The following is a 15,287-nucleotide window of genomic DNA, read 5'->3' on the forward strand; positions in this document are numbered from 1 at the left end:
TTTCTCAGGATAGTATTTCTTCGCGTAGAGTCCAAAATTGTAATATTCTATTGATCATAAAAAGTTAATTGGTTACTGGTTAGTACAGTGATTATCACATATTAGTACATGATGATGGGGGACGGAGTGACCGAGCGGACCAAGGCGTCGGTTGTAACGCACACCGACGCTGGTTCAAACCTCGGTTCACGGGCGGCATTTTTCTTCGGGCAAGTCATGGTGTCCGGAGAACAAGTGCCGCCATCCCCCACCCGGACATGGCAGATACCTACGGGTGCCCACTTGAAAATCTGCCAAAACTACACACACGTGTTTACCAACCAACAGTATCCTCCCCTACAAACAAACAAACAGCTAATGGCCATAGTCGGGCTAAATGATCAATTAAAAAAAAAATTTATGTCTGCGATAGGTATACAATAATTTGTATGAACATATGGTCACTATTAGTTTTTAGTTTTTGAATGTTCCAGATTTTAAGATTTATGGAGTTTATGTTTGTCCGTCACTTTATTTCCGGGATACTTTATTTGCCAAAAAACGAAACATTCGAATACTCGACGTTGACGTCATGAACACGTTCCGCGATGGATCACCACCAAACGGTGCGTGTGCGTGCAAGCGTCGCGTCCGGCTCAAACACCGACACCTCCACTACCGCCACCGGTACCTCGCCATCACCACCGCTACTCGACGGCGTCGTCCGGTCCCCACCACTCGGAAACCACTACCGTTGCCGCCACCACCACTCCGCACCACCGCTTGACGGCTGACAATGAAAAAACGTAACGAAACCCACCTGAATACTACGAAATAATAAAACCAGACCCATCGTGACCGGGCGCCGCGCGCGCGCGCGCGCACTCGAAACACAACCGTCGCACAAGGCGACACGATCACACGCGCGTGCGTTTCGTTCCGTTGCCGCCGTCGTCTCTTCTGCATCAAGCCGCGAACGCGTTTCGCCATCGTCCACAGAACCGAAGGCGGCCACTCGCCATGGCGTGATCATGCGGCGGACGCGATGCGCATCAGCAGCCGGTCGTTGAACGGCGGCCGAGGCCGCGTTCTGCTGCGGCTGGCCTTTGTGTTGCTCCTGCAGCTGCACGCTTGCGCTGCTAGCTTGCAGCAGAACGCCGCGCCGACGACCGCAGCCACCGAGGATGTGGCCGCGGCCACAGCGGTGGTGCACAAGTGTTGCGGCCGCGACGAGATCGTCGTCGTCAACCGGTGCCGGAGCGCCAACGAAACCGGCTCCACGCCGTGGACGCCCGAGTTCAACGCCAGCCACGAAGACGAACCAGCCGCCGGACAAAACACTCTTCCGGCCTCGTCTGTGCCTTATAAGTGAGTGATCGTCATAATAATATAATAATGTTTAGGTCGCCGGTGCATTTTAAGGTTATTATCGTCTTTTATAAATTTGTTGTGAGTTTTATAATAATTTACACGGGTAGGTAACGTTCGCAAACCGCACGAGATCTTGTGTCCTGTGGTATCTGCATAAATCGTATTCAAATTTAACGGCCACGGGCATTTCAAATTGTAGCGATATACTATTATATAATATTATGCAGTGGACGACAGAGCGTTGTCCGTCTGTTTGTTTGTATCTTTCCCACACAAAAAACCGTTACTAAATCGATAACCCGCTCGACCCTCGACCACTATTTACACCCCATATCAAGAGTCCTCGCCAATTTGTCTATGTGCAGCACACGCGACGTACCTATGTACGATAATATTACAATAATATTTGGGAAGCGTTTCCGGCGCGATTTCTGTACTGCACCGGAATTACTGCCAGTTATACCCATAATTCGACGCTACAGACAACAACAATAATGGTTATGAAACCACAGCATATTGTACAATATATACAATACAGTGCGTACTATATACTTCGTGTACCAGCTGCTCGGGTCGACCCATAATGTCACGAATATTCATATCGATCACACCGCAAACCCATTTAATATATTATATTATTATTATGTATATCATACATACCTTAATACCTATAGTAGTAGGTAGTACTTACACCACTGTCCCGTACGCGAACACTCGCTCGACGAAACGTGTCGTATAGAATGAGAATTTAACGGTACTACACGTGTGTATGTGTGTGTGTACAGTGTGTACGGTGTAGGTACTCCGGGAGCGCATCCGCTGTTCCGGGTGGTAGTATAATAGTAACAATAATAATACAAAGCGGCGTAAGTATAATACGAAGATGTGTCGACGCGGTTTGGAAGTATTGTGGTTTTACAGTTTATACTTGGTTTAATATTATTATTTTATGAGCGATAATATATCATCATCGAGTATATTATGCACAATATGATGTAACCGAGTCGAAGGACGCGTCGCTGTAGCGTATACGCGTACATAATAGTAATTAATATTATTTTGTCGATTCGCCTGTATATGCACTATAAGAAATAATAATAATAACAATAATAATAATATAATAACCGGCACACGTGAAGAAAGCCGTCACGACGGCGCTGACAGTGAAACAGTGCTGGTGGAGGGTGGTCGAGGCGAGAGAGACAGGCAACACACACGCCTAACAAACACGACCATTGTCATATTATTATACATTAGGTGTCGTATATTATTATATTCCGTAATATACGTATTTACGTATATAATATATATGCAGTACAAAAGGGTAGCAAGTCGAAAACCAAAATAGCGAACGTTCAAAACAGCTAATATTTATGAAATGCATAAATAATATGTTCAGCTCAGTTTTAACTTATTAAATTATCATTATTAAATACTTCTTTGATTTTATATTGTAACTATACATTCTTATAGACTTGTATCTTTATTGCTCCGATTTCATATTTCATAATATGTTATTATTTTTTTGAAAATACGACACAATAATATTTTTTATTAGTAACTATTTCATCACTAAACATAAAGTATATTTTCTTCTATCATATATCTTACACTTTTGTGTATGAAGACCGTAATTGGATAATTATAAACTATAATACCTAGTAGGTATTATTTATAGTACCTTCGCCCCTTATTGACACATCAATTATCCGTTTTATTTATTTGTTGTTATGTATTTATTACATTATTATCATAGAATTTATCGCTAGTCTTAACGATATGTATCTGCAATTTGCATTGTAGTTATTTTATGCATATACATTATACCTACAACAACTTATTTTCGAACGTTTGCTATATTATATTGGCTTCTGTGTCGTTGTCAAAAATGCTTTTCACATTCGAGTGACTCACTACACAATAATAATAATATGATAATATGATGTTCGTCATCCAAGAGTCATCGGAAACAGGAATATGACCATAATATAGTACATACCCACACGTGTTTGTTTTTTTATCTGAAATCCAGTGGGCCTACACCAACAACGATGACGGTGAACGACCCAACTTCACGTTACAAATTCACACAACTAGTCACAAATTTAGTACAATAGATATTTTTGTTTCTTCTTGTCGCCTGAAACCAGAACTTTAAATTTTTTTAAAACATTTTTCCACCTGCACTTTAATTGCAGTGGCAAGGGGTGCGGGGACTCGGTCCTTTGCATCAGCTGGCAGCTATTTTTAACATTTTCTCCGAAAAGTACGCGGTAAAGCTTTTAGTTAAGCAATGTTAAGCCCGTTCAGGTAAATAATTGCCAAATGAAAATATTAGTCCCGGGTTGCATAAACAATCATTAAGCATTTAATGAATCAATAACTAATGAGCAATGGTCCCTTAAACATGATTTAGTGGTCCATAAGTGGTCCATTAAATTGTAGTGAACCATTAAATAAATGCACTTTTTTATGCAACCCGTTCCAGGTATATTCGTACAAAATTTCAAACTTTCATTTTTGTTAAATTGTATTTTAGGCTTTGATTATACATTAATCTGAGTAGCCTTGTAATAATTATCATAGGGTCATTTTTTTCCGGTGAGATACTATATATGTTTAGATCTTGATGAAACCTGATACTTTATAAAACCGTTATCATTCTTCTAGAAAACAAAACAAGTAAACAATACAATCATAACAAATGTAACATTTAAAAATTAGGTAAACATCATTGTTCTCATTATTTTAATTGTGTCCAACAAAAGTGTTGTGTTAATGCTTGACTTTCAATAAATTTAGAAGGTTGTTTTATTTTAAAATGTCCCTCTGCGTAAGTTATATGTATTAAATTATTTTTAAACATTATAACCTATGTAAAATATAATGTTCGATAAACATTTATAATATTATTGATCATAATTGATATTAACATAGAATACAATGGCCATTAATATTGCTGTAAAAATTAATATGAGCACCATTCATGTATACCTACATATATTTAATGAATAGGTCATTTGTTTGGATTTCCGTGTCTGCAAAGATTGTAATTATTTAAGACCGGTGTGTTTGTGGATCATATAACATTGCTTTTTTGGTTTCTCGATCTGCTTTTTCTCTATGTCCCTGTGGCCGGATATCCACACGTAATTGATATTTATTTTCATATTTTGTGTTTCAAATGTTTTTTCCCTGAATAACTCTGGCGATGGCAGTTGTGGTTTGTGTATTTTTTTTTAAAGTTTGCTGAGTGAGTTGGTGAGGATCGTATAATACTGTAAGACTTTTTAATATCTTAAAATTAAAATATAATGTACACAGAATACAGTATAGGTAACTCATGCCAATATTCATGGGCACAGTGTAATTTAAAATGATTGGCCAATACATGAGTATAATATTATGGCATGCACATTACTTATACATTTAATATGTACCACATGGCACGCTCAAAATCGCTCTTCACTCTTAGCCCCACTACCTAAGTTAAACCATGTCAAACTTTAAGCCGTGTCAATAACCGTCGTTAACATGAATCGCAGACAATCGCATAGCGCATTATGTAAGTATACAACCATAGTGTATGTATATAGGGTTTCTGCAAATATTAAATCTTATGCGCCGCTTCCTACTTGCTAGGTGGCCCCCTAAAATCCGTAAACCTATAGCTTTACCTGCCAATAAATATATATAATATTATTATTGTTGTCAGTGTGTTATGATGATGTTAATAATATGAAATAACTACCTATATAATGGTTCCGATACTGTCCGATGTTCCTACCGGTACTGAAGTCGATTAATATTGATTATTGGGTCAGCTGTCCGCGGCGGGAGTGGTGGTGGCAGTGACGACCAAACGTCAATATAAAATATATATATATATATTATATAGTAATAATAATAATAATAATACGATTCACACGAGTGAATTTGACATTTTTTACCAAACTGCACACCCGGTCGGGGGATTAATACGAGTATCGTTACTCAGGGTGAATATGTTTTTAGCACCTCTTCCGTGACGCTCGTGCAGTCATATACAGACTTACTTTGACGGAAATTGATTTTAATCCAAAACAAACGAAACTATGATACGTTTCGCACGTGAAATGACATCGACTTTGAGCTGTTGATGTGATGTGTTAGTAGAGGAATTGTATGCAGGTATACTTAAACCGCGATACTGAAAACCGTTTCAGCACATTTTTCCAAAACGTGTGAATAATGATTTAAATAAAACGTTATTTCAGTAAGATGGATAGATGATATATTATTATAGATGGATAGTATTATATTATGGTAAAGAGGTCTGAATATTTTATTACTATATGTAATAGGATTTGCACTCATATGATTTCTTTATTTCGCACATTTTGCCGCTTTCGTTCTTTTGTCCGAGAACCACCCTGCAGTATACGGCTATGTACAATAATAATAATAATTGGCCATGCGACTTTGCGAGTTGCGAACGTAATGACGATTATAATATCCTGCAATAACAGTCGTCGTCGTGCCGTGCGTTTTTTTCTTCGTCTCATTTATTTTATATATAATATTATACACGTATAATATGCGATTGCGTTTACGGGCATTGCGAACCGACATTCCGGTAACCGGTTTGCAAAAACGTTTGCCGATTCGCATTGTTTTGCTGTTTTTTCGTACGCTCAACATCCCGTGAATATAATACTATACGTATAGATACGCGACAGATTGCCATTTTGCCAGACGGTTATCCATACCTACGCGTTGCCCGCAGCGCCACGGCCGTATAATATAGGTAATGACTATTGTGGTGTCCTGCGGATCTTAATGTCCTCGAAAAGTTAAAAAAAAAATTATGATGCATTCGTCCTCCTCGAAGGGTTCCGCCTTAATGTTATGCTCTATTTGGACTCTTAAAATATGCAAAACAGTCGCGTTTTTAGTACAAATATTCCAATAATTACTATCAAATGGTCAATGTTCAAAAATTATTCGTTCTACGCTATAGAAATAATGCGGAATATGGATTATAACGACCCGTTCACATTTCGTATTTCAGTTCATCATAGGTTTATAAAAATAGGTCGATTTTCGCATAATATTATAATATTTGTAGGTATATAATTATTTTTTTTTTTTAATAAAAAGTAGGTATTGACTTGATTTATTTTAGTTTTGTAATTGGATATATTTGTATACAAATTCTAGCGAATATACTCTTTTGGTGTTTATAGTATAATTATGCTATAGTAATATATTGTGTAGTATGATGCATATACGATACACCTATCCTGGAAATAAAAACTATGAACACATCGCTGATTAAAGTCATTTTATATTTATGACGATATTTTGTTGAATTAGTTTCCCATTTTTTTCATATTTACAACGTGAAATATTTTGTTTTACAAAAGCGAAAAATATTGACTTTTCTATACACAGATTACACATACGCATACCTAATAAGTCATATTATATATATTCAGAAATATGACAAATTCTTGAAATATTCTATCTACAATATTCTATCTACCCTAAAATATGTGTTTATAATATGCAAAATAAACGTTTTTTTTTGGAATGTGCTTTCTAAGATGAAAAACTAGTTCAGATTTTTTACTCTCGTCAAGCACATGTCTTATATCTACACACAAAAATATATGTAAAAATTCAGACCATCTAGTGCTATATAAATTTATGATGTAGGCAACATCGTCTGATGGCTTGAAAAAAGCTTTATGACTTTTATTTATATCCTTTATTCGAAAAGGAAGTAATAATAATAATAACAATTATATAAGAACAGATGGGATACAAAATATAGACATACATGTGGCTATCTGCAATTATTGTTTCTGTTCACTCGCTACGACGTAAGACTGTTTTTATACTTTTATTGTTAGTTCTTATTATGGTTGTTTGATGACGACGATGGTATAATAATAATTTCCTTTCTGAACGCGAAGATTCTATTAAAACTACATATTGCGAGCTCTCTTTTGATTATTTTGAGAACTTATAATTGCGATTATTGACATACTTTGTTGTATTCAATTAATAACTGAAATATGCAAAGAATCAGGTGTAAAATCGTTCGTACAAAAAATAAATTTGAAAGTTTTTTTGTTGTTTGCTTGGAAATTGAAATCAAAAACTTTATACTCTATTACCCGAACGAATAGGGCTTGTTATTGTTTTGACAAATAAATCCATTTCGCAGAGCAATAATATTCAAACTATGAAATATAATTTAATAGACGATTATAATATGTGCCGGCTTATGATATATCGTTTTATAGCAAGCAACGTATATTATATATATTAACTGCCCTAATTAGGCCTCAAAAGTTATGACATTTGTGTAAGTATTATTTTGTGTAAGTTATTTATTGCTATGCAAAGCAAAACAAATCGCTTATGCTATATACAAATCCATTATATATACAAAAAAGGAACTTATTTATAATGTTTTTAGTTCAATTTCCATTATGAATTTTTACGTTAATATCTTTGTGTTCAATAATAATATATAGATATTATATAATATATGCATTTGTGATACTGTGATAGTAAACTATGAAATTACTAAAAAAAATAAATCCACAAACATTGAATTCCGTGTTATATTTATTGTACCTATAAAACTCTTGTGTATGTATTATTAGTATTATCGTTACTTTTTACCAATTTTTAAATTTTCTAAATAATAGTTTGTCGGTTAATATAATATTTTGAATTACATTCACCATGACCATTAACTAAACATAACTGCGTCTTCCCAACAAATAATCTTTTTTATTTATTCGAAAATTCCTCCTTAAGTCAACCTTACGAAGGTATTTATATTTCAGTCTCATTTGAATACAAGACGTTATAACAGTTGCAGTTATCCGTAATGGCTTTTTCGTTTCGTGTTCATTTTGGAATTGTCCGTCAAAGTGCCAAAAAAAAAAAGAAAAAATGTTTTTGTACAATTTCCGACGCAATATTTTAATCAATTTTAAAAGTTATTCAATGCAACAATTTCCGATCCTTAATAATAATTATTTATCGACTTTCTATGTTGTTATTAAATCGTCATCGAATCTAAAATCGAAATTTTTATATTGTCGTCTGACGGATTCTGACGGGTGGGTATTATATTCGTCACGAATGAGTTATGACGTGGGAGTGGGAGGGGAGGGTTTCTGCGTACACGGTGCACACTCCTCGCGGCGCTCGGCAGTGTGTTGTGGCACTGACCTTAACACTGACGAATCGTTCAATACGACATAATACGCGTCTTATTATACAGCGTACATTATTATAATGTAAGTATGCCTATGTGGTGTAACGAGTTATGAGAATCGCCCCATACAAGGACAGGCTCTGCAGCCATCGCCCTCTTGGAAATTTTTTACCGAGCCGATATCATACCTATATGTATTATTATATTTTATTGTTGTGCAGTAGTGGCGCACTGGTGCCGAACTTTAAGTACAATTATTTTATTCGTACTCCTAATTGGTAAAAAAAAAAAAATCAAGTGGGTACTTCGCCATCGTAACAGGTACAAAAAAAAGTGTCTGTATAGCAATATTATAGCCTACGGTTGGGTGACTTTGGTATCTTATTATTAGTTTTCTATATTATATATTCACCTTACATTATATTATATTATATTTCATTTTTAATTACCAAAGGTTCTCAAACCTTTTTTCGCGTATAACTCATTATGTGTATTATACGGATAACAAAAAATATAATTATTTAAAATTGCAATAAATGTATAACAATAATATTGTATGAAAATAATAATTTAGGTGCATTTAACGATATTTAGTATCTTTTTAGGTACGCAAAACATAAAATAATATTAGATTCCTTACAAATATTAGTAAACATATTTATTTATTAATTTTCCATGCTGTCAGTACCTACCTACCACACGACTTATGTATTCTATAGTTTAAAACCCATTGACCCTTAGGTATGATATATAGGTAAATCGATATCGAAATTCAATGATTATACGACAGTACGACACCAAGCAAACAAAATTACAATAATTATTGTATTATAATATGTATATTTTATCATTTTTTAAATTATTGAGTATTTTTGCATAGATCCCATCCCAACCTATCTTGGGTTTAGCAGAGCACATTTTTCTCAATTTGAATGTATAGCAATTTCTTGGTAAGTTCCTAATTTAAATTAAAAGCCCTAATTTTTAAAAATAAAATAAGCAATGAACAAACAATTGAGGTAAGTAACTCATAATAAAATTATAATATTGAACACGTTAAATCAGTTAGATCTATATATTTTGTTCAAAGCATCTTTTCAAAAAAATAAAATTGTAAGCTAAGAGGTCAACGTTATTTGATTAGAGTTGAATACAATGTACATTTTAGTTACACTATAAAATAAAAAGTCATTTTTATGATGTATTAGAAATTGTACACCAAAATTGAATCACATTGTTAGTTACTTATCTAAAAATGTATTGGTAATTTAATTATTTTTAAATATACTTAACAAGTGCAAAATACTATTTTCATTATCTTAATTTAAAATATTAATACTATACTATATATTAATACTATATAATAGTATTATACTGTATAATATAGTGTATATTAAATTAACAACCCACCTACGTATTTGAGTGTAAAAAATAAAGTTACAAAATAACAAAATTATTCAATAACGTATCTACCAAACTCCGTTGAATAAAATTCGTTGAAAGGTAGGTGCCCTGCAATTCCCAAATATTGCTGGTTATGGTTTTGGAAATAATTATAATATTGAAAATAAAAAATAAAATGTGTCGACCAATTCCCCTAAAACTTTTTTTTAGCATTTAAAAATAAACTACATTTATAAAACCTGAGGCAAGTTAGACCCTTAGTGGCTTGGGGCTGTTATATTATGTCCAATTGGTCTGAGTATTTTTTTTAGGTTCGTTGACACTGCAGCAAGAGGTCAAACTCGTATATAGTACCCACCTCATTTATTTTATTTCCATTTCGTTGAATTGGGTTGTATTTTTATTTTATCCTGTGGGGTGAATTATATTTTATTTCAGTGGTAAGACGAAGAATATAACCTTGATTTTATAAAGCTCGTTGTCGAATATCGTCAATATCGATATAAAAACACACAATACCATGTTATTATTTTTCCATCTTTTACAACATGCGTACACGATACATATATATACACTTTTATTTAATAATTTCCACACAATATATTTTTTAAAAAACAAATTTTAATTTATTCCCTATACATAATAATCCATCATAAAACTTTTTACAATGCTGTTTATTTATAGAATTTTAATAATGTCCTATTTCCTTACCCGCGGTATTGATAAATTATAATATCATTTAAATATAATAGTATTACTAATCTACATGTTTTTTAGTCAGTTACGATTTTAGGTGTGCATTTATTTGTAAAATGTATTAATAAAATGTATTGTTAATTTCTACGTTTGTAAGACATTCGATGATCTTTATTCCTCGGTGTCGGCTTTTGTTTTTTATAATATTATTATACTAAACTTATAGTCTGTAATATATTTATCTAACAATTTGCTAAACCTAATACCTACTTATTTATATAAATTATACAATTAGTATAATATATAATGTTCAATATTATTCTATTATATTACTAAGTATATTGTATACTATTCTATTGTGATTTTAATTAGGTACTGCAGTTATACACGAGTAGGTACTTTGAGTACCAAATACCAATCCGTATTTAAAAAAAACATAATAAATAGCATGGTTGTCCAAGACAGTTATTCGCAGTGTCAGAGATAAAATCAACTGTGAGTAGAATAAGATTGTTTTAAATGAATGGAATTCTAGTTGATAAGCATTTAGATTATTATACGAATAACAGTTATGGTTCATAATCATATTATTATAAACTCAGACGTTTACAAATTTAAAATCAACCAACAATAAATAAAAATAATGGTTATGGTTTTGATGAAAGATGTCTTTTGAAAGCAGTTCATTTGTTATTACGTTATTTGCCAATCGCGAATCAACCAGCTGATGCAATTATTAGGTATAGATTTAACGGATTGAAACAAAAGCAATCGCCCGTGGGTTGTGTTTATCTTGAGATTACTTCTTTGAAAACTCATTTCTTAAAGGTCGTATACTAAATTACGTATCATATATAACACTATAGGACGTTTTGAAGCTACACAACTCAAATCTAATGAGCGTTTCATGACTGTTTGTGTTTGTCAAACGTATTATGACCACAGGACAATTTCCAAGCATTTCAACTCAAAGATTTAATACATCACTTTCGAAAAGCTTATATATCTTTAGAACTGCCCATACTTATATAATCTGGCGAATACTGAATACGTAATTCTGATTTATTAACTTTCGTATTTCATTCCTCGGAAATATATACCTAATAAATTTATTTTATACCCACGCCTATAAGTATCATTAATAAACGCGTATGCAATTTGTCAGGTATAAATAACATAATAACGGTACAACATGTAATATACCTGACATACGAGACAGCAGACTGCTGACACCCTGAAGTGATATTTCTTGACATCCACCAAACATGATAAAAAATATCGTTCCGATTGGTTCTGCGACTTCTGCCATTCTTGAATTTACATCATACAAATAATAAGCCCCACAACATTATAAGTAGGTTCATTAAGATTTTAGATATATAAAGACAAGGTGAATTTCTTAGCGCAAATCACAAATAACCTTAATACATATTTGTGCTCACCAAACCTTGTTTATCAATATTGGTATAAAACTACCTACCTAATCAAAGTAATAAAAAATTAAATAATTTTAGTTTGTACCTAGCTGGTATATTAAAAAAAAACTGAATAAAATGATATTATAATCTCTATAATCTGAAATGTGTCCTCGTTTACATAATTCTATTTCGATAAGACTTGGAAAAAATTACAAACTAGACCGGTTTTATTAAATAGGTATTATTAATAAATTATCGAAAGTTATTTTGTGATATTTTATTAAATTATTTCACCTTTTACGAAAATTAACGTGTTAAATGATATAGTTATACTTGACTTAATTTTATACTATTATACTATAGGTGCTATGTAAATGTCTAGACTCTAGACTCATATTATTTCAAAAAATTTTAACTTTTTTGAAAATATTATTTTTATATAATTTTATGTCATTGCCAAAGCCTTATTTTTAAAAAAAAAACTGTTTATTTACTTATTGTTACCTATCATTTTTTAAGTTTATTACTTTCTTAAATGACTACATACATTTTAAATTTAATATTCCGAAGCTTATAACATTTTAATTTCAGACTAGAAGTTAATTAGATAGTTATAAGTATTTAATATTTATATGAGCGTAGTAGTGCGGAACAACAATTTGCGGGTACCCTTGCAACACTCAACTTTGTCCATTTAAATTTTAAACTGTATGTAAAAATAATATCCTTCAAACAAACAAAAACTTTTTGAAATAATGAATGTATACATTTAAATAGATCACTTTGTATCTATGTATAGGCGTTTTATATCAAAAAGGTTTCGTTAATTTCAGAAAATTGTGTTATAGGTTATTATTATTAAGAACTTTTCTATGAAAGTAGAAGAAAATGTTTCTGATTTTTTTTTGTTGGATCCTACGATTAATAGAATAATAATATATGCCTATATAGTACCCTATTAATCATTTTTAAAATGTTGTTACTTTTTATTGATTTTAAATGTTTTCAATTTGTAATACCGTGTTTAACACATACGATTTAAATCATATTATTATACTATACCATATTTTAATTATGTATATTTAATAAAAAACAATTAATTTCTTTGTACTATTGTACTAAATATTACTTAATACTTACTTAATATCATTATTCATCCATGAAGTGTGATTTATACGAACGAAAAATATCGAAACAAAATATAAACAAGAACAGTTTACGAGATGGTCTGTGTTATGGTTTTGTTTATGTAACTTACATAAAAAAAAGTTCCCTTTTTAATTTCAATAATTTATAGTAGGTATATATTATTTGTACTAAAACTAAACGTAAAAGACAAATCATTTCGGAAAAGTATTCCATCGTAACAAAGAAAATAGTTCGATAATTTCTACCGCTACTAAACCGATATCCGTTTGCTATTATAAGTACTTATACCCTTTAATCATTGTGTTTCTATACCCATACAGACTTGATCGTATCTTTTGTTCGGGAAATATGATACCATATCCGCCCCATACTTTCCTCGGCGAAGCCTAAAAATTCCAAATATTAAAGTATAATATCGTTTTCAAAATTATAATCGATCGACATTTCAAATAAAATGTTTATCAATAAATGTTTTCCATTTCTCCAACAAGTATAAGCACGCCAATATTATTCGAACTGACTTAATTTTATTGCCTATACATTGGATTCCTACGTAGTGCATTTTCGCCATTTTCGCATTAGGTATACGAATTGGATCAATAGATTGCGTCATTTGCCGTTTAAGCGATTATCGTTTAAGTGTAACTTTAATAGGATCATTATTTTTACCTTCTATAATATCCACAATTTAGATCTTATACTGATTGAAAATTAATTAATTTGAGTCGATTTATTACTTATATAATGTTTAATTGTTACATAAAACAAATACCTATACTCAACAGCTGAGTCAAATACCGTTGAACAATAAATGACAACTATGATATGAAAAATCAATTTTGTTTCGATTTATAACCGTCATGTGTATATATAATTCATAAGACTTCTTTTTTTTCAGTGAATTATACCTTTGATATGTATAAATATATTATTATATTTTTCAGTATTTCGATAAAAAACATGAATAGTATTACATACCTAATATTATGCCTACATGTGCTGTAATAGCTGTAATAGCTGCAGAAAACCGTTCAAATTATCGATATTTTAATTATTTAAAAAAAAAAAAATGTTTTTATTTGATTAAAGTTTTTTTGACACATGTAGTTATTCAAAGTTAATATTATTATAATATAATTGGATCTTTTGATTAAATAAATATGTAGCATTTAAAAAAGTATAAATTAATGTAAGTACCCTGCTTAAGTTTTAAAACTTCTAACCGAAAGTAAAACGCTTTTCCTTTCTTCTCTATACTCTACGTCAACAATACAACAGGGTATAGTGGTTTTTATAATGGCTATTTTACTTTTGTTAATATTCAAAGGCTTGATACATATTATCAACGTTGTATACCTATACGCATTGGTACCTAGTACTACCTACACGCGTGGCCGTCAATTATGTTATTTAGGTACAAATAAATAATTTTACATAGTTTTATTATTGCCTATAAATGTATATTATACAAATCAAGTGGTTTGCTATTATTGCTGAAATATATAGATAATAGATACATAATATTTAATTGGTTTTTTGTTTTTAAATTTTAATAAGACTTAAATTGTATTTGTGGTGCTAATATTAGATTCATAAATTAATCAAATATAATATTTATTTATGACACTTCAAATCACATTAGTAATACATTTTATTTTTGCAAACACATTTATTATTTTTGTTATACGTTTTAATAATTATACTTGGATAGTATAGTCTTGTGATCATCCGGTGATTTAGCCAGCAACCTCACAAAAAGTAATTTTTTTCTCGGAAATTTGTGATATTGTTTTTATAATTTAATATATTTTCAGGATACGGAATCAAATGTATTTCTAGTATTTCCTTCATTTTAATTATTTAGCATTTATGTTATTATTTTTTTATTTTTAATGTGTTCATTGTATTATACAAAAATTATATTGTACCAAATATTGATAAGGAATATTCGATTATCATCATTACCCAGGAAATGTTGCTAAATGCATCACGCCTTAAATAAATATGTACACTAACATGATTTCCTATGCAACATTTTATTTAAAACTGGA

General features: G+C 31.5%; 1 protein-coding gene across 1 annotated transcript in view; it reads left to right on the top strand.

Annotated features, from left to right (window-relative positions):
• Positions 1-831: 831 nt before the first annotated feature.
• LOC132935586 (probable G-protein coupled receptor Mth-like 5) overlaps positions 832-15,287 on the top strand; it is a 29,574-nt gene continuing 15,118 nt past the window's right edge. Inside the window, exon 1 of the mRNA XM_061002180.1 lies at positions 832-1,347. Within this exon, the coding sequence (XP_060858163.1) occupies positions 1,025-1,347 (323 nt within the window). The 5' untranslated portion in view covers positions 832-1,024. The remainder of the gene's footprint in view (positions 1,348-15,287) is intronic.

This window comes from Metopolophium dirhodum, chromosome 1 (assembly GCF_019925205.1).
Source record: "Metopolophium dirhodum isolate CAU chromosome 1, ASM1992520v1, whole genome shotgun sequence".
NCBI lineage: Eukaryota > Metazoa > Arthropoda > Insecta > Hemiptera > Aphididae > Metopolophium > Metopolophium dirhodum.